General features: G+C 47.4%; 2 protein-coding genes across 2 annotated transcripts in view; one reads left to right on the top strand and one right to left on the bottom strand.

Annotated features, from left to right (window-relative positions):
* The window catches only part of Polr1A (RNA polymerase I subunit RpI1), a 304,676-nt gene that overhangs the window by 92,418 nt on the left and 191,317 nt on the right, over positions 1-20,941 (bottom strand). Inside the window, exons 18-19 of the mRNA XM_065452564.2 lie at positions 17,838-17,966; positions 17,111-17,275 (exon numbers count right to left, since the gene is read on the bottom strand). Of these exons, the coding sequence (XP_065308636.2) occupies positions 17,111-17,275; positions 17,838-17,966 (294 nt within the window). The remainder of the gene's footprint in view (positions 1-17,110; positions 17,276-17,837; positions 17,967-20,941) is intronic.
* LOC139049797 (piggyBac transposable element-derived protein 4-like) lies at positions 4,166-5,539 on the top strand. Its single transcript, XM_070525597.1, has one exon. The coding sequence runs from the start codon at positions 4,166-4,168 to the stop codon at positions 5,537-5,539; it is 1,374 nt and encodes a 457-aa protein (XP_070381698.1).

The raw sequence follows: 20,941 nt of genomic DNA, 5'->3' as shown, positions 1-20,941 counted from the left end.
GTACGACTCTCCATCTTCTATTGCAAGTGCTGTCGCTGGGTCCTTTTCACGCTTAGCAAATGGCACCATGCACTGTGGATCGGTTCCAATCGTCCAGCCACCCAGCGATACATGTAAAGAGATGCCTGTTGCTGTTAAAAAATCTCTGCCCAGCACAATGTCCCGACACAAGTCTGGCACACACAGGAAGCGTTGATTGCGGCTGCTTGTGGCCCACTTTATTTTGCACTTGAGGGAAGTCGTCGACTGAGACCAACCTGTTGCCAGGCGGAGTGCTTGTTCCTGTGTCTTGGGTTTGGCGCCCGCCTCGACCGCTACCCTTGCCGCCGGCAATCCAAGCAAGCTCACACTCGAGCCTGTGTCCAGTAGGGCCTGGAACGTCGTCCTCCCGATCTGCACTTCCAGGAAAGGCTCCTTGTTGCCGGCCAAGGCCGCTACTTGCAGCGCAGTCTCGTAGGTGCTTGCCGGTGTAGCACCTACCGTCCCCCGTTTCCCGTACACTGAGAGCGGATATGTCCGATCCCGTTGCATTGGTAGCAGCGGGGTGGGCCGCCACGCCGACCTGTAGGGCACTCGCGGGCCATGTGACCGACGCCTCCGCAGCGATGGCAGTTGAATTCTCTGTGCTCACGTGGCTGGTACCTTTGCTGCTGTGACGGCGTTGAGAGATGTGGCGTCCTTGTGGCGAATGCGGCCAATCCGTGCAATTGGTCTCGGTGGTAGGAGGGCTGTATCGCCGCGGGGTGCAACGGCCAGGGGGATGCCGCCGGCGGATACTGGAACGACGCGGCAGCCGCTGTGATCAACCCTCCGGGTTGTGTTCTCGGCACGCCGGCCACGTTTATAGTCGATTGGAAGGCCAAGTCTCTCGCGACTTGGTCAGTCGGGGGTGGTGGTGGCTTGTACTGCATGCGCCTCCAGAAACGCTCCATGAGACCGTCAGCGGCCTTCGCCAACTCCGCGAGACTGCTGAACTGTCTTCCCTCCACCAAATCCTGGAGTTGCGGGTGCATCTGCCGCAGCACGCGGTCAACCTTTTCCGACTCCGGCACTTCGCCGCCAATCCGGTCGTAGTAGGCCGCGATGGTATATATAAATTCCTTTAAATTTTCTTGGGGATGTTGCGTCCGGTGCTCCAGCTATTGTTTCAAGCGGCGCTTCACGTCAATGGAGGAGAATTCCGCAATAAACGCCGCAGTGAACTCCTCCCACGACGCAAACGAGTTCACGAATCGCCACCACAACTTCGCGCTACCTTCCAGCGCAGCAGGCACAATGTGCGTAAGCCTCTTGTCAGCTGCGACACCGCTGACCAAACAAAACGTTTCAAGCCGGTCCAAAAATTCCTCGGGGGACTGATGGTCGTTGAACCCCTTAAACCTTGGAGGCTGACCTGGCTGACCTCCTGTGGAGCGCGGAGCGCAGTCGCTCACCGGTTGAACCGCCGCCGCCGTTGTCGTAGAACCCATAGGCACTGCCTCGGCCGCCATCAGTCTTTGTCTGACAGCTGCCGCGATTTGCTCGCATTCCATGGTAGATCCGCTTGTCTGCCCCAGCAGATGCTGTACCAATTGTTCGGGAACGTCCACTGTCTCCATGTCCACGTAGATCCCGGACGAGCCCCCACTTGTCACGATCGACGAGACGCCACACGTGGTCCCGAACTACCGCTTTATTTCCCGAACGCCAACCTTCCGCACCCCACAACCACACTCCGAGTTCTCCCTTTTGCCACTCTCTCCCCGCACGCTCGCATGCTCGCGCCGCTGTCCTCTCCGCACTCACGCCACCTGTTCGTCGCTCAGTCAACTACTGTCAATCCCGCGCCTGGCCTCCGAGAACCGTGGCTCCTTGTCGCGGGTCTTGGGCTCGCTTGTCGCGGGTCTTGCGCGTCACAGCGCAGGCCATTCATGTTGAAAGGGTTGGAAGGGTGACAGGAGAGAGGCGCTTAGAGAAGGCTGGGAAATGAGCCCACAGTGGCCGTTCGAGCAGTAGGCCATCGTGCAACGGCACGAATTTCTTGTCTTCTTTTTTCTTCTCAGGATTTCACATTTCACTAGCTTTCGGCTCGGACGCCAAGCAGCCAAACTTCATTGTTATAACCGATAATGCGGCATCGGGGCATTGTAGTAAGCAGGTTATTTTACCATGCAAAACATACAAAAGTTGACAGTGCAGCAGCTTCTAATTGTTACAAACGATATATTGTTAAAACTGGTATTGTTACAAGTGTACAAGCGGCTGCTTGCAAAGGCACCTCTCGAATTGCACTTGGTGCAACAAAAGCGACCGCTGAAGTGGAGCCACATCATGCTCTGTATAAAGTCGAAATACGATAAGATCCTATCGCACCCTGTGGGCTTTCTCCTTTAGGTGCAAGAGAAAGTGTTCGAGGGTGAGACAAGAGAGATGGTGGCATCATGAGTGCTGCCTTCCCATGCAAGCAAAGGGAAAAGGGGGAGGGGAGTGAGCTTGCGGCAACGCGATCAAACGGACGTGAGAGGGGAGGGGGAGGGGGGGTAAGTGTGGCTGAGTGCATACGCAGCCGCGTACCCTGCTTTACAAGTAATCTGCCGCACGTGCAAAGACGCCGTAATGTTATGTAAGTTGTGTTCCCGTGCATTTATGATTAGAGGTTGCATAATCTCAAGTTTCGGTGACTCAATGGAGCGAAAGGCAGATGACCCATTTGCTCCCCACCGCTGGCACTTTTAATGATAGCGTCGTCCCAGGGCGGGCCACACTATCAGCCGTGGGGACTTCGCTTGATTTGCACTGCGGATGTGAAGATATTGTCGACGTGGCATGAAACCGTACATTCGTCACCAACTCCCAAATTTGTCAAAATGAATTGTTTTCAAATTCAAATTTACTTTTTTCGATTGCCCCATAATTAGGAAAATTCTGCAGTCCCTTTCCGCGCAAGAAAAATCAATCGACAACTGTACTTATTTACATAAAAGGTTGAATTTCAATACTACGAAATTTCAACAGAACAAAGCTAATTGCCGATTTTACTTACTTTGTTATCTCAAGGTATTTCATACTGAAGCTGCAAAAGGTTTCTTGGCATAACGATAGGTGGAGCAAATGCTCCAAGAGCAGTGCATTGCCCAGATGCGTGGCACGATCATGCAGTGTTGCCAGTGGTGTCGCCGGGAGCAATATCAGCGGTTCTCTCACATCTTGTGTATTTCACCATGTACGCTACTTTGCTGCTCTTGTGTTGTGCCGACAGGCTTGGTCATTAGGCCTACCACACAATGTCTCCTCGTGGCATAGGCTACAGTGCCAAAACGCTCAAGGAGAAGGTGGAGATCCTTCTTGGAAGTGTACGCCAGCAAGAATAGCAAACTGGACATTGCAAAGAAGCATTGCATTCCGAAGAGCATGCTCTTACCTTATATACAAAATAAGTAGGCGATTGAGGAGGCTTATGAAGCTGAAGCCTTCATTAACACTTTCCTGTCCGCGCCTATGCCCGTCGACAGTATGTTATCGATGGTTTCAACGTCGATTTTCTCCCGTTCAGAGTGCTTACGGACAGCTAGCGCCATCCAGCGCATAAAAGGACAACTATTTTTCAAGTTTCGGTTTTGTGTTTCCTTTTTTGGCCGCGGGAGGGATTTTTAAAACGCCTTTTAATCGCGCTTGACGAGCGCGTTTAGTTTCGGATATGGCGTCGACGTCGCGCGCAGCTGCTCCTCGGAAACGGCGAGTTTCGACGGATTCCGATGAGTCTGCATCAGAATTTTGTGATGGTGGTAGCAGCGGAGACTCGGGAGATGATTTTGACTCATCTGACTTCAGCACGGACGGTGAAAGTGCGTCAAGTAGCCCCGGAACGTCGACAGGTATCCGCCGGTAAGTTCCGTTTTCCACTCCGAGCCATTTTATCGCGGCCGCGATCAGATCTAAAGACATGCGGCGTGTTCTAAAGGCTACGGCTCTTTTCTGCAGGGTGTCAACGTCGTTTGGACAGGACCACTTGTCGGCGGCGGCACAAAGAGTGGAGTTTTGCGCGAGAAGACGGCCAGGAGTCGACCTCGGCACTGCGCTCCGTAGTGCCGCGCGGCGCTTCGCAAGAGCCGTCGACTTCTTCGCGCTGTTCTTCACGGCGGAAATAATCACCGAGATATGCACGATGACAAATAAATATGCGTGGATGCACATTTTGGAGAAACAATCGTACAGTGAGAGAGATGGATCTTGGAAGGAAGTGACTCCCGATGAGATGAAGAAGTTTATCGGACTTCTCATTTACATGGGTATTGTACAAGTACCGCGCTTGCACTGCTACTGGAGCACGCGGAAATTATTTTCTGGTCTTCTTCCGCCTTCGGTAATGCCAAGAAATAGATTCAAAGCGTTGCTTGCATTCCTGAGTGTGTCCGACCCTGAGAAGACAACTGCCGCATCTCATGGCAAGCTGCATCGCGTAGCTTCGCTGCTGAAGCACATCAACGCCTCATCCGCCCAATTTTTCCAGCCTGATCGGAGCCTCTCCGTTGACGAGAGGATGGTAAAATCCAAAGGCAGATCCGGAATTAGACAGTACATGCGGGACAAAGTTATTAAATGGGGGTATAAATTGTGGGTTTTGGCGGACTCCAAATCTGGTTACACTGTTCAGTTCAGTGTATACACAGGAAAGCGTGAAGCACCTAGCGCACGTGGGCTGGCATTCGATGTTGTGACGCGACTGGCAGAGGACTACCTAGATCAAGGGTACATCATTTATTTAGACAACTTTTACACGTCGACATCCTTGTTCATACACTTGTTGGAGCGCAAGACGCTTGCTTGTGGCACAACGCGCAAGGATCGTCGGGGCTTTCCAGCCGAGCTCAAGGACACCCAATGGGAAAAAAAAGCAAAGAGAGGAGATGTTCGCTGGCTACGGGACCAGGACGTACTATATTTGCAATGGAAGGACAAGCGTGTTGTTCACATGATGTCGACAGCCCACACAGCCAACAAATTCGTACTTGCGAAGCGCCGAAGGAAAGTGGACAATAAGTGGCAAGAAGTATCGGTGAAAAAGCCAATGCTGATTGACAAGTACAATGCGGGCATGCTCGGCGTCGATAAATCGGACCAGCTGATTGGGACATACAATGTTCTGATGAAGTGCGTGCGTTGGTGGAAAACGCTGTTTTTCCACAGTATAGATATTGCTGTTGTCAACAGCTTTATTCTATTTGATGAGCACCGTCGGCAACATCCCGAAGTACCTGAATTGTCAAGGGGTTCGCGCTTTGATCAGTTCGCGTTCAGGCTAGAGCTGGTAGAGCAGCTCATAGGGCTTGATGAGCAACAACATCCAGAACCCAAGGCTCCTCCTGCTGTTCCCGCTACATGTGCCCCTAAGGATCAAAAGCACAAGCCCCAGAAGCTACAAAGATACAGGAACTGCAAATTGTGCTATCAAGAACGGAAAGTGGAACAAAAAACGAACGTTTTCTGCGAGACGTGCTCCGCAAACTTGTGCTTCACCACATCACGCAACTGCTTTGTGCGGTGGCACGATAGCCACTAGGGATAACCTTTTCCTTTGTAAAAAAATAACGTGTGCAGATAGAAAGTTTATATTTGCAGGAATGTTGTATACGGCCTGTCCCTTCAAAATGTATATTTCGAATTTTTTTTATGTTGTCTTGGTGCAAAGCAGCATCGACGTTTTTGCGGAGTTTCCTCGTTTTTGTTACAAATTTTTTATTAAGTGATTTTTTTTCAATTAATTGGTAATAAGTGTTTGCTTTCAAACAACACCATTAAGAAGTACATTACCTCTTCTACAAATTGATACTAAACATTTTAATATCAAACAATTGGTGTAGCAGCAAAAAAAATGTTTACTAGACCACCCGAAAAGTGCTTATTTTCCCACGGACAGGAAAGTGTTAACAGTCACAAGACACTTTGGCCTGCAAAGCAGCCGGAATCGGAGCACACAGTAGACACTTGGATAAAGGAGATGAAAAGTCAGGACATTTCACTGAGTAGTTGATATTAATGTGTAGGCAGCAGATTACGCGCCTCGCCTTAAGATGAAGCATTTCAGCGCTTCAGATGGGTGGCTATATCGTTTCCAGGACAGACACAAGATCGTGTTTCACACTTTATCAGGCGAAAGCAAAGATGTGAGCCGGAAGACATGCGCAACATGGTAGAATGGTGCTTTGCAGGAGTACTTGAAGGCCACAGAATATCTTGAACGCAGAAGAAACCGCTCTTTTCTACAAGCTGTTACCAAGCAAGCCAATGACATACAAAGGAGACAGCTGTACAGGCGGGAAGCGCAGCAAGGAGCGCAAAACCGTCTTGTTTGCAGCAAACGGGACCGGGACGGAGAAACTGCTCTTAAGCCTCACGGCTTCAAAAATATCTGCACACTGCTGGCGAAATACACAGCTAATCGCAAGGCTTTGATGACGCAAAAAATATTCAAGCAGTGGCTAATCAAGCTTGACAGTAAGTTTGAACTAAGCAATGGAAAAGTGCTTTTGATTGTCAACAACAGTTCTGCACACAAGGTCGATGTCGGTCTGATGGCCGTTAACCTTGTGCTTCTCCCTCCAAACACAATGGCAGCCTTGCAAGCAACGGCCCTGGTAGTCATTAAGAATTTAAAATCGTTCTAAAGGCACCACATGTTGGAGCGTTTCGCTGTGTGCGCAGACATGAAAGCACACTGTGACACTGTTCACGGCCTTGCATATGTTTGTGTGTGGCAGGGATCAGGTCATTACAGCAACAGTTGCTAACTGTTTCCGCCCCTGTGGCTTCATTGTGGCAGATGAGGCCCAAGGCACGGAAGCAGATTGCAAGCCCGGTCAGCATAAGGTCATCCTCGCAGGATTATGCAATGCACTGGAAGAGATCAGCTTCGACAACTACATCGAGGCGGATGCCAGTGTGAAGGTGTGCGCTGCTCTGACGGACGACAACGTCCTCACGCAGGCTACTGGTGAAGAACCTGTCATCGATGAAGATGGCAAGGAAGACGAAGAACCGATGCAGCCCCCTGCTTTGCAAGTAATGGAGGCGCTTGGTTTTGCGCACCCATTCTTTAAATTCAAGGAGGGTGAAGGTGATGCTTTGCATCACATTCATGCTTTGGAAGACAAACTGATGACCATTGCTTTCAAAGAAGCAAGAAGTGATCACAGATTATTTTGGTCAATAAACAATGTGAGTTACAAGGGCTTTCTAGCAATTCTGGCTTTTTTCAATGACTTTCGTTCATTCAAATTCGGTTTAATTTGAACTTGTTAAGCGTCCTTATGAAATTTGAATTAACGAAGACGTATTGAACATCTTTTGCTAACATGTCAGTATCCACGCAAAGCTAAGTGAGGAAGTAGTCACTCTGTCCAAGGTATTCAGTTTGAATGATACTAACAGAATAAGGATGAATGAACCTGTGGTGGAGGATTCTAAATTACAGCTGAGCTCATGCAGCTCATAGACAACAGAGCGAGAGTGGGTTCCCTTGCACACCCTCTTTCACTGCTGGCTAATCATGACGGCAGCCATAATTTTGTGACTCATGGCATCCAGATCCTTCCACGTGGCAAATTGCAGACTAAATTAGGTGCAGCTACCGCAGCATAATTTGGCAGCAAGATATTTATATCAAGTGAAATTAAAGAATGTGGCGGCATGCAGGGGGTTGTGCAAGAGTAGTAGACAGTGAGACTAGATGACTGTATCGATTGCAGAAAGTGCAATAACACATTGTTCTTGTGTGCGCGCCACTTGTTTTTGCGGCTTCGAATTCAAGTATCAACTGTCTGTGACGCGGGGGTATGTAAAGTGAAGGCATTACCCCGGTCATGTGCTAATTGTGGCCATGTTGTCTCTGCGAACTTCTTAATCTCATCCATCCACCTAGCTTTCTGCCGCCCCCTACTACACTTCCATTCTTTTGGAATCCAGTCCGTAGCCCTTAATGACCCCCGGATATCTTCCCTCCTCATTACATGACCTGCCCATGCACGATTCTTTTTCTTGATTTCAACTATGATGCCTTAACTCGCATTTGTTCCCTCACCCAATCTGCTCTCTTCTCTTCCCCTCTTAACATTACACCCATCATTCTTTTTTCCGTAGCTCGTTGCGTCGTCTTCAATTTATGTAGAATCCTTTTCGTGAGCCTCCAGGTTTCTGCCCCGTAGGCGAATACTGGTAAGACACAGCTGTTGTACACTTTTCTCTCGAGGGATAATGGCAACCTGCTGTTCATGATCTGAGAATGCCTGCCAAATGCACCCCAGCCGATTCTTATTCTTCTGATTATTTCAGTCTCATAACCCGTATCCGCGGTCACTACCTGTCCTAAGTAGATGTATTCCCATACCACTTCTAGTGCCTCGCTACCTATCATAAACTGCTGCTCTCTTCCGAGATTGTTAAACATTACTATAGTTTTCTGTAGATTCATTTTTAGACCCACCCTTCGGCTTTGCCTCTCCAGGTCAGTAAGCATGCATTGCAGTTGGTCCCCTGAGTTACTAAGCAAGGCAATATATCATCAGCGAATCGCAAGTTGCTAAGGTATGCTCCATCAACTTTTATCCTCAATTCTTCCCACTCCAGGTCTCTGAATACCTCGTGTAAACAGGCTGTGAATAGCATTGGAGAGATCGTATCTCTCTGCCTGACACCTTTCTTTATTGGGATTTTGTTGCTTTCTTTATGGAGGACTACAGTGGCTGTGGAGCCGCTATAGATATCCTTCAGTACCTTTACATACGGCTCGTCTACACCCTGATTCCGTAATGCCTCCATGACTGCTGAGGTTTCGACTGAATCAAACGCTTTCTCGTAATCAATGAAAGCTATATATAAGGGTTGGTGGTTATATTCTGTATATTTCTCTATCACCTGATTGATAGTGTGAATATGGTCTATTGTTGACTAGCCTTTACGGAATCCTGCCTGGTCCTTTGGTTGACAGAACTCTAAGGTGTTCCTGATTCTATTTGCGATTACCTTAGTAAATACTTTGTAGGCAACGGACAGCAAGCTGATCGGTGTATAATTTTTCAAGTCTTTGGCGTCCCCTTTCTTATGGATTAGGATTATGTTAGTGTTCTTGCAAGATTCCGGTACGCTCGAAGTCATGAGGCATTGCGTATAGAGGGTGGCCAGTGTTTCTAGAACAATCTGCCCACCATCCTTCAACAAATCTGCGGTTACCTGATCCTCCCCAGCTGCCTTCCCCCTTTGCATAGCTCCTAAGGCTTTCTTTACTTCTTCCGGCGTTACTTGTGCGATGTCAAATTCCTCTAGACTATTCCTTTTCCATTATCTTCGTGGGTGCCACTGCTACTGTATAAATCTCTATAGAACTCCTCAGCCACTTGAACTATTTTATCCATATTATTAATGCATACATCTGATCATTGCCTATTCCTAGTTTCTTCTTCACTGCTTTTAGGCTTCCTCCATTCCTGAGAGCATGTTCAATTCTATCCATCTTATACTTCCTTATGTCAGCTGTCTTACGCTTGTTGATTAACTTGGAAAGTTCTGCCGGTTCTATTCTAGCTGTAGGGTTAGAGGCTTTCATACATTGGCGTTTCTTGATCAGCTCTTTCGTCTCCTGCAATAGCTTACTGATATTCTGTCTAACGGAGTTACCACCGACTTCTATTCCACATTCCTTAATGATGCCCATAAGATTGTCGTTCATTGCTTCAACACTAAGGTCCTCTTCCTGAGTTAAAGCCGAATACCTGTTCTCCAGCTTGATCCGGAATTCCTCTATTTTCCCTCTTACCGCTAACTCACTGATCGGCTTCTTATCTATCAGTTTTTAACGTTACCACTTCAAGTCTAGGCTAATTCGAGATCATACCATCCTATAGTCAATGCAGCACACCTTGCCGAGCACGTCCACACCTTGTATGATGCCAGGGTTAGCGCAAAGTATGAGGTCTATTTCATTTCTAGTCTCGCCATTTGGACTCCTCCACGTCCACTTTCGGCTATGCCGCTTGCGGAAGAAGGTATTCATTATCCGTAAATTATTCCGTTCTGCAAACTCTACTAACAACTCTCCCTTGCTATTCCCATAACCTAAGCCATACTCCCCCACTGAGTTGTCTCCAGCCTGCGTTTTGCCTACCCTGGCATTGAAGTCGCCCATCAGGATAGTGTATTTTGTTTTGACATCACCCATTGCCGATTCCACGTCCTCATAGAAGCTTTCAACTTCCTGGTCATCATGACTGGATGTAGGGGCGTAGACCTGTACGACCTTCAATTTGTACCTCTTATTAAGTTTCACAACAAGACCTGCCACTCTCTCGTTAATGCTATAGAATTCCTGTATGTTACCAGCTATATTCTTATTAATCAGGAATCCGACTCCTAGTTCTAGTCTCTCTGCTAAGCACCGGTAACACACAACGTGCCGGCTTTTTAGCACTGTATATGCTTCATTTGTCCTCCTAACTTCACTGAGCCCTATTATATCCCAGTTACTGCCCTCTAATTCCTCCAATAGCACTGCTAGACTCGCCGCACTAGATAACGTTCTAGCGTAAAGCGTTGCCAGGTTCAGATTCCAATGGCGGCCTGTCCGGATCCAGCGATTCTTAACAGCCTCTGCTGCGTCACAGGTCTGATCACCATTGTGGTCAAATGCTTCGCAGCTGCCGGAGACTGAGGGCCGGGGTTTGATTGTTGTATTCACATATGAGGATGTAGCCAAGTACTGCACCAGGGTGGCCAATCCTGCTCTGGTGAGGGAGCGCATTACTGGTTCTGGTCACTGGGACGAGGCCACATTCCAGGCTTGTTTATTCAATTTTATCAGCATGCGAATTTTTTATTGATTTTTTTTTTAAGTCCAGTGGAAAATTGCACGGCAGCGGAATTCGTACCGCGGCCCTCTTGCATGCGAGGTGGATGCTCTGCCTCTACGCCACCGCTGCAGCATAATCCTGCGGTATTATGGGCCAAAACCAATATGGTTATGAGGCATACCGCAGTGAGGGATCACGGATTAATTCTGACCAGCTGGGATTCTTTAAGGTGGGGACACAGGTTTCGCATCACGAAAAATAGCCAAAAAATATATTTTCTGAAAATCACATTTTCAGTTTCTATAACTGTCTATCTGTCTGATTCCAAAATACCATCCCTATAAACCAGGTAGAAGTGCTCTAAAAAATGTGTTTTACCAGCCAAGGTGGCAAGAAATTTAGTGGAAATCATGAAAGCACAGCGTTTTTCAAGCCACAACATCTCTGGAACGGCGCAATCGAGAGCCACCATCTTGGTCTCGTTGGAAAGCGCATTTCTACATCTTCAAATTTGCTGCTTCAGCTGTCTCCCCTGTACAGAAACAAGCACACAAATAAATTGGCAGTGGCTTAGCTCAGCTATGCCAGGATATACGTAGCGAAAGCTAAGGCATAGCATGGTTAGCCTTGGGTAATCTTGATTGCAAGTCCAGGTTAGTGCGGTTGTCTAGCTATGTTGCGGCGTTTAGCCAGTTGTTCGGCACGCTGTTTGTCTGTTTCCTTGGCTATTCGTTTCCGCTTCATCTCGTTCCAATGTTTATTCCAGGCCTCCCCCTGCTTACCTGCTTATCATAATTATCACTGTCCACAGTGCTGCCTCAACTGTGGTTACGGCACATGCGAGCTCTCCTTTTCAATCCGCCGGTATGTTATCAGGCATGCAAAGCAGCTGGCAAAGTGAGCGGAGGCGAGCGCAACGACAAGAAACACCGTATGACGTCAAACCAAACAGCGGAGGCGGAATGGCGCGGCGCTGCACACAGGCGAAACACCTGTGGCTCGGTGCTGCCTACTAGCAACGCATGCGCAGTAGTGACTAGGGAGCGAGAGAGAGAGAGAGAAATATCAGCGGCAAGGCGCGCGTTGTGACGTCATGTGCCTCCCCGGAGCACTGCCACGGCAAAATCGCAAGTTCGCAGCCAGTAAAGCTTTCGCTTTAAAAAGCAAATGATTGAAGGTCGTGCTGGAGTAGCTGACATTTCCAAATTCCCTGATTTTTCCAGGTTTTCCTGGAGCACCTTTGCAAAATTCCCTAAAAATGAGCCAGAATTTTGTTTTATGTCAAGACAGGCTGACACCATGTTGCCCTATGCTGTCACTCTCTAGTAAGCATGTCGAAACAAAAAGAAAATCACTTAATCCAATTGGAATAGTAAGGAGTAATATCTATTTTATTTAAAAAGAAAACAGAAGGAAGGTGTTAGTAAAATGCACAGCGAAAAAAATATGGTCAGACCCATTCCAAATTAAGACGAACATTTTCAAATACGAATGAAAAGGAGATCCATACATAAGTAAATATTTTAGAATATGAGCTATTTCTATCAACTGATAGCAAGCTCACCGGTATGAGACCTGAACTTTGTCACAACTAAGATTCTCTCTCAGCAGCTGGGAAGTCAACCTCAACTGTCCTGACGTACTTTCAGCCCGTACACAACATCTCAGTGTTGGGTTTAACTTTCAGTTTATTTTGGTTTGGATGAGGGACACCTGCATCTCGGCCTCAGCCAAAACTGTTTTTTGAGCTCAAGCTCCTTCAAAGCAGTGGCGGCACGCTTCCTTTCCCGTTAATTCCTTAGTGCGTCGGTCCTTTCTGTTCTCATCCTCCTTCTGCCATGCTTTCACCCCATGGATCATTTGAAGCATCCTCTTGGTCAGTTGTACAGTCAACGTCCGATTTTTCGGACTTCAAGAACATCCGAAAAATCTGCCAGTCCGAAAAAAAAATGAATGCATGTCTTTAACTGCCGTTAAGGGCTGAAATTGCCACAGGCACGTCGGAAAAAGCTCTTAAAGAGGTATGGTAGGGTAAATGGTGCATTTTAGTGTTAACGCATTTTAGAAGCGCCTGCAGATATCGGCATAAAATTTCGCGTGCTTACAAAGGTTGCGCTTGGGCACAAATTGAGATACTTTGTTCGAGTCTAGACATTTTGACTTTCCTGTGGCCCACTCCCAAAATTTCAGGTGTGTTTACCTAATTATTTGATGTACTTTTTCTCTGCAAGAACGCAGAGGAATGTGATAATGTTACAGTGCTTTTCTAAATACCAATAGGTTATATCTGAACTAAAGAGATATCATATCCACTTTGAACTTCGCACCCAAAAAAAAAAATACCTCTGCTTGCGCAAAGCCAGAAGGGGGGTTTCTTGCAGTGCGAATTTTTCCAGTGTTGTCATTCATATTTCTACGGAACTATATGTGCGATCACGAAGAGGCGAGCAGTGTGAAGACGACGACGACGGTTTAGAAGCTAGCGCGGGCTGTTGCCTCTTGGCCAAGCGCAGCGTATTTTCTTGTAAATATACTTGTACATAGCTTTTCGTCTGCGTCTTCCTACCTAACATATCTGGTGGAGGTGCTCGACTGACGACCTCACAAGCCACTCAGCAGTGTCATTACAATGCCCGCCATCGTGACGTACAGTTTTCGCCTGGTGCGCTCGTGCTCCTGTGATCACCCTCCCGTCACGTCGGACTTTGTGGGGTTCTCCTCCGTACTCTTGGGACAAAGGAACGACAACACAGTAGTGCAAACAATCACAAGGGCATTTATTGCACCTTTCATAGATCAATGCCTGCTAGCCGAGTTGCTATCCACAAAACATGCCGATGGGCGCGCGACAAATCTAGAAGTCCGACTCACCGCGACCGGAAGCGAGCGAATATGTTCGCCCCATGCTGGATCCCAACGCCTGGTCGTTCGCGTGTTCGGTCACGCCAACGGTGGTGCGTTCGAAGGCGGCCACGCGAGACGGTCTCGCAGAAGCGTGGGTCGGCGCATGCGCGGCACGGCACGTCCATACCGCTTGCTGTCCTAAATCCCAGAGGAAGCGCGCCTTCCGCTCCCGCACCCAAGTAACGTCGCAGCGGCGCGACACTCGCGCCATCTCTCGCACCGCGCTTGTACCACTCCGACCACCGGGGGCGCCAGGCCACGCGAGCCCTGCGGAAAAACAGCATATCAGGGGATGCGTGAGAGTCACGCATCCCCACAACTTTCAGAAAAGCTCCTTTCGCGATACACAGGGCCCTACCGCGTGCTGCGCCAGGTGACGCCTGTGACTTACGAAATTGCTCTTGTGGGTTCAACCTCGTCCTCTCCTCTGGCATCAAGTGATGTCATGCATGTCAGTAGGCTCAAGGTCTACTACACTGCTTCCGAGTCCGGTCTTTAGTCGCTCCGGGACGGCGCTTTTGCAGCCGGGGGTAGTGCTACGAAACAATATGTGCGATCACGAAGAGGCGAGCAGTGTGAAGACGACGACAACGATTTAGAAGCTAGCGCGGGCTGTTGCCTCTTGGCCAAGTGCAGCGTATTTTCTTGTAAATATACTTGTGCATAGCTTTTCGTCTGCGTCTTCCTATGTAACAATATTATCAGAGATTTCTTTAGTTCAGAATATTTATGATTGGTTGTAGTGCATGTGTGATCAAAGCTTCACTGGAATGGAATGAATACTTTCTGAGAAAAGGTACACTGAACTTGAAAAAATAATAAAAAATGCAATTTGAGAAAAATTAAGTCTTCTGTTCGAATACTGCTTGCGGATGCTCAAAATGCCCCAGGAGAATGCATTTCACTGCCGACTTTCTTGCAGGTGTCGCCAAAACCCTTCTTAGTGTTCCTTTTTATGATTCATCCTTCCTTGCTCTCGGCAGAGCCATAGAATTCTGCCCTGTCAACATGCTCTTTGTCGGCCCTTCAAGGCCAATATTACGAAACAGACCTGGAACAATTCCAAGGGCCTCCAGAACAGTTTTTCGTGCAGAATTACCATCATTGTAGTTGGCTACAGCATCGTTAGTTGCTGTCTTCAATGTGTAAGCACTGACAAAGTTTTCTTGGGGCAGCGGCACCAGATGAGTTGGTTGAGCGACTCATCAGTGTTCTGTGTTCGTCCATAAATACATTTGCTCAGAAGACCGATTACCTTTAAAGTTCTCTTTCTGCTCCATTTGCTCGACAATCGTGCCATCTTCTGGACAAGCAATATGTTTAAAACTCAAAACAGAGACGACTACGACCACGTAAGCAAAAGCAAGATTTTGACGTAATAGTTCTTTTCTACGAAGGGCTATTATGTCAAACTCTTGCTTCGAGCGGTTAACAAATTCGACTTCACCCTGCCATCTGCTAGCCGCCTGGTTAACTCATATGGTAGAGTGACTGCCCCAGAAAGGCGGTGGTCCCGTGCTCGAGCCCCGGACCAGGACGAATTTTTCATCAACTGGGATGCTTTTCTTTCGAGGAACCCACATGAGATTCTTTTGTGGCAATTGCTATGATTGGGTGGATGCCTCATTTTCTTTTAATTAATATATAATTCTTTAGTACAAACCATTTACTTACCACACACACACACAAGAAAAAAAACGCCATAATGAAGAAAACCGCAAATGACAACGATAAACAAACTAACCTCTGCCCGCCATTTTTAAACGCCAGGACACGCGGCACACTTCGGCGTGACATTTGAACCGCTTTCAGCGAGCGCTCGGGGTTGCCTTGCCCTTCCGCAGGTTTGTTCCTCATAGTGCAGTCGATTTTTCTGTGCCAAAATTTCAAATTCAATTTTTGGGGGGGTTTACCTTAACATACCCCCTTAAGGCTTACCAGTACACTTATTAGGCATATCGGTGCTCGTACTGTGACAGGAGACGGGGGTGCACGCGTGTATAATTAAAGAATACATACTGTGTCCCGTGACAATTGCCCCTTCCCATGCTTGTTATGCTTCACCACCTATCACTGCTGTACTGAGGCGAAGCTAACTTTCGGAGACTGGCATTACGCAGCGCGCTGTGCTCTGCGAGCTTCGAAGCAATTGCGAGGATTACAAAGGCGAATTCGGTGCCATTGATGACAGCGGCGAATTCTTTCAATGAAAAACACGGCACCCCATGGCAAGAAGCTTAATAGCGAACATAGCAGCAGACTAACGTTGCCGCGATAGTGGCTACGGCTGCCAGCGGATCTACGTGCAGTGCCGGTTCGAGGCGGCGAGATAATCAAAATGGCGGCGGTGGTGGCTTTGAGTAATGCCATTTAAGACCTGCAGTCAGGGCAATATACACTGACTATATAAAGTACGTGGTGGTGCAGCAAAGACGTGCAAATTATCGGGCATGTCCGAAAAATCGGGCGTCTGGAAAATCGGTCGTTAACTGCTCTGGCAATGCATCGTGCCGATGACACGGCGTCAATGACGATTCTTTGCGATTCCTCTATTACTGGAGCCAGCACTAACACGACTTTCATTCCCTTTCAATAAAGTTACAGCTAATTTTCCCAGATAGAAGCCCAAATTCCCCGAGTTTTCCCTGAGTATTTCCAGACTATTCAAATCCCCTGAGAATTCCCGGTTTTCCCGGTTGGTAGACACCCTGCCTACAAAAAATATATATATATATAAATTTGGTGCTGTTTAGAGGACTGAAGAGAAGGTGAAGCTTTGAGAGCCATTTTCTCAAAACTGTTTTATTTTTTGCCTTTCTGCTCAGTTTCTGGAGCTGATTTCTTTGTTACCATTTAACATATTTTGACTCTGTTTTCTTTGTTGTTGTTGTTTTTTTTTTGGTCATGTTCCTTGGGCTATAGTGCAGGTCATGACATCCTCGCTTTCTTATCTTGACCCTTTGTAAGTTTATGATATGGCTATTCGTCTACTCCAAAAGTGTGCTTGATGTGAAGGTAACATAAAAAATGGCACTCCAAAAAATTTGTGATCCGAAAAAAAGAAACGCAAGAATGCCACGACCTTCAGCAAGCATTTAGCCATGCAGTCAATACTTAACAAGCCTTCCCTATCACGTTTTTTAATTTCCCCAGGTTCTCCAGAAATTCCGAGGGAGAAAAATTCTGCTGAATAAAATTTAATAAAATGTTCTCAAGATATCGCTATGGAACTTTTATGGAAGCATCAGGGTGACATTCTAAACATTTGTGCCAATTTCATCAAAAGCCATGAAGAAATAAGGAAGTTGATCTCCAAAGCCACTTCGCCCCTTAAGATGCACCTAAATCTACTGACAGGAGCATTTTCATAGACAGACAGTGATCCTCACCGCTCTCTTTAACTTGTGCAGTTTGTCGTGGTCGGTGGCCCGTGCGCACTGCTCGATGTCCTCACGGTTAATGACTGCCTGGCTGTTCTTGATGAGCACAGGGAACTGGCTTGGCTTGAGCATCTGCATCTTGAGCACATCTAAGCCATCCTCTCCATACTGGAACTGCAGCAGGTGGAGGAAAGACCTTGCATGACTGGACGTTCACAAGACATGGCGGCACGCATCTTACCAAAGGGTCCTGCTACAGTCAAACGTCACTATATTAAACCCATTTAATCGAATTATCCTGTATATTGAACAATTTATGACATGATATAGTTACAATGAGTATATGTAGCAAAAATTACAATTACATCGAACAAAAATAGCAGCGACTCTCAATATATTAAACATCAAGCAGTGCAAAAGGGCCCCCAGAAGTTGGCTTTCCCTTGTGGTGGCGGGAAAACTCGGCGACGTGGCTCCTCCATCCACCTGCTCTGCCTACCATGACCGCACTGCGTCATGCGAGCCGTGGACACCCTCCTGCAAAGCCTCCTCCTGCAAAACCTCATAATGTCTGTGGTACCGCTAACACAACTAGGTGCCTTCAAAGCACATGCAAAGCAGCTCTGTGACAGAATGGAAAAGCACGTGTTTCGCTGGGCCCAACAAAAGTGTGCAAGGTCAATCAACTTTCCACGTTGTGACAAAACCCTGCCAAAGAAGGGCAGGCATGACCTACCTGAATGACACTTCCATCGCTGTCCCTGACAGTCTGGTCGTAGCAGACCATGAGCCCCTCCAGGTGCTTGATGAGGCAACGTTGCAGGTAGCCACTGCGGCTGGTCTTCACAGCCGTGTCCACCAGACCCTGCATGTGACAGCATGATCACAATGGCTGATTTGATTAGGCTTGCATTTTTTTTTACTATTTTATTTTGTGTGTTCTTTCATTGAAGGTCCAGTACCTCTAAACCACAGAAAAATTACTGTCGAGCCCCAAGGGGCCCTAAATAATTTACTACAGGGTGTTTTTGTAGACTATAACGATTTTTTACAAAATAAGGCTATGAGCATAGCAAACGTGTCGTTCTCGCAGATAAGTTCGTTAGTGAGGCAAACATACCGATTACTGATTAGCGAAAAAAGTGTTAACATTTTTTATTATAGCCTTGGAGGCAGTTGTTTGAATGGCAAATTTGGAGGCAGTCATATTTTGATGCATCTCCCTTTTTTTTAATTTTGAAAATTGTGCCTAAATCAAAATATTCATCATCAAACTCCAAAATCAAAATAAAAATATCGAAACCGAGACCGCACCAGAACTACGTCAGACGGAAACACCTTGGGATGATCTGTTTGAATGTAGCATGTCCTGCCAAATGCTGATACACCAAGTCGTGGCTGGTGTTTGCCAAGCAAAAAGTACCATATAAGTACAGTCCATGCCTGTTACAACAGATCCCCATACAACATACTTTCATATAACAGACCATTCTTCTCACACATAGCTTGGTCTGCCTTATCACTCCTGCAATGAATTCCACTTTAAACGTACCTGGCTATAATGGACTCAGCTGCAACAAACTAAATTTTGTTCAAAATTTGTCTTGAAGGTGCATATAGTACAACATATTTTGCTGCAACAATGAGTGTGTGTGGCAGCTCACTGCACATAACTATTTCCGGCCACTTGCAGACGTGTGTAAATTCACTTGTTTTCTTCTTACCGAACGAACACCTTAGCAGCAACTTTCCCACAAACGCATGCCATGCGCACCCCGCCAGCTAACAGAGAGTTTTTTGGGGCGACCATACAAACAACTCACTGCTGTCAGCTTGACACCGAGCAAGTGCCGAGGGCGCTGCTAGACCCAACCCACTTTGCTTCAATGTCGTAGCACATGACGCTTCAAAAAACAGCTGCTGACGATCACAAAATGCATCATTTTAAGAACGCTTTATTTCTCATTTCATCAATTCACACAAGAGAGAAGACAGGCTGCGGTGTCCAGGCTACGGAGCACGTGATGCGGTTGAGCCGTTTTCGCATGCAGTGTACCAGTGCCCGGGCACAGGCTCCAAGTTGAACTTTCCTAGTATTGCAGTCCTCGTTCATGCCACAGGTGTAACAGTGGTCGTCGCCAGTCACAAATATGAAATTAAAACCTCAGTTTATTTCACCGAGCATTGTTTGTGTAAAAAACAAACTAGCCTGTGTTGGTCATTGGTGGCAACAACACACTCTGGCCGGGCAGGTGGCATGGCGGTGAGCTGGCCGCCTACGCAGAAATAGCCATTGAAACAATTTTTTTTGGAAACAGGAAAATATTTGCATTGTGCAGGGTAGAGCTAATGCAGATGCTGCAGTGTGGGCTGTAGTGTGGAGAAATTGCCATATGTAAGCAGCCAGCGTTCAAAAAACAGTGAGCACCTAGGTGCTGAGCTGCCTAGTGTGGCTGCACAATTACTGTGTAAATTCATTTATTATTTACATCTTTTCCCATCATTTTTGTAATCACCTCCAGGTTCCAATAATCAAAATGACAGCAGTATGGTTGAAGCCCCTCATAACAATCCCAGATATAATGATCTATCCGTCATAACAACCACATTTCAGTCAAATTACGATTTTTGAGCCCTGCATATTTCAAGCCCTGCTGCTTCCAGCTATAACGAACATTTTTTAAATTACGGTACTGTTAAATGAGCGCTGCGCACCCAGTCACAGTAAAAAGAGGGCATGTGTAAGTACCAAAGCATGGAAGTGCGTGCCCCACTCCAGTCCAACCGTGACGATAATACACGTCTTTGAGATGAGCGGGTGACTGCCCATGGATTTTGGAAGCAGTGAAGAAGGTCACGGGTGGTCATGCGCTTTCAAGGAACACCTCCAGGAAAGAGGCATAGAGCATAAATAAGATGGCACAGAGCTGGCACACATGGTGTGGTATCAGATGCCACAATGGCACCACTCTCATTTTTGCGCAATTGTCTGTTGTTAGAGTTGGCGTCTGGCACCACGTGTTGAAAGGAATTTCAACCGACCATCTGTCACCCTGCATTGTCGAAATGAGGCGTGACTCCTTCACCTGCTATTGTCGGCGTCCCGCATCTCGTGCACAAAGAACTTTCTCTCACCCAACCTTCGTCCACCAGACCTCGTCAAAATGAAGCGCGACTTCCTAATTCGCCATGACCATTTCGAGTGTCTGACTGTCTGCCGGAAGCCCCGCAGTGTACAGGCTTCTTTTGTGTGTGTGTGTGTGTGTGCGTGTGTGTGTGTGTGTGTGTGTGTGTGTGTGTGTGTGTGTGTGTGTTTGCACGCGCGCGCGCGTGCGAGTTTGGAAGTTCTCCTAGAGGAGAACTTCCATGAACCCACAACGTGCAGAAGAGATGGACAGGCATCTACAATTCCAGGAAGCGTGATGACCTCCTCCTTTCAGCAGGCTCGGTATAACCAGAGGAGGAGGGCCCTCTTTCTGTGCCGGTCACGTGACGTTGACAGAAGCAAGATCCCGCCCACGATTGTAGGGAGCCTATTTAAGGGGCTCCAAAATGTACTTTTGATCACTTCATGCTCTTCTCATTTTCTTTCGTCTACCTTTGAATAGACCGTGCAAGTTTCGCACTAGAAATCGTCTCGCCCTTGCCTGGTCGCCATGGTCTACCGGATGCCTGCAGCCCGCCAACAACGTCATGCTACCCAATAAGTAACGTCTGTTGAGCTTCAATAGGCAGGCGTCACTACAACTCGGGAGCAGTATGATACGCTGCCCTGGAGTACACAACAAACCGACTGGCAGCGATTGGGATACGGAAACCTGGAGACCCCAACTTGGACAA

Source organism: Dermacentor albipictus, chromosome 9 (genome assembly GCF_038994185.2).
Source record: "Dermacentor albipictus isolate Rhodes 1998 colony chromosome 9, USDA_Dalb.pri_finalv2, whole genome shotgun sequence".
Taxonomy (NCBI): domain Eukaryota; kingdom Metazoa; phylum Arthropoda; class Arachnida; order Ixodida; family Ixodidae; genus Dermacentor; species Dermacentor albipictus.
The sequence above is the reverse complement of the archived record's forward strand: the minus strand, read 5'-3'. Positions and strand labels throughout refer to the sequence as shown.

What these genes read in the sequence shown, in the direction of transcription:
- LOC139049797 (XM_070525597.1), top strand. Translation starts at nt 4,166, where the DNA reads ATGCACATTTTGGAGAAACAATCGTACAGTGAGAGAGATGGATCTTGG.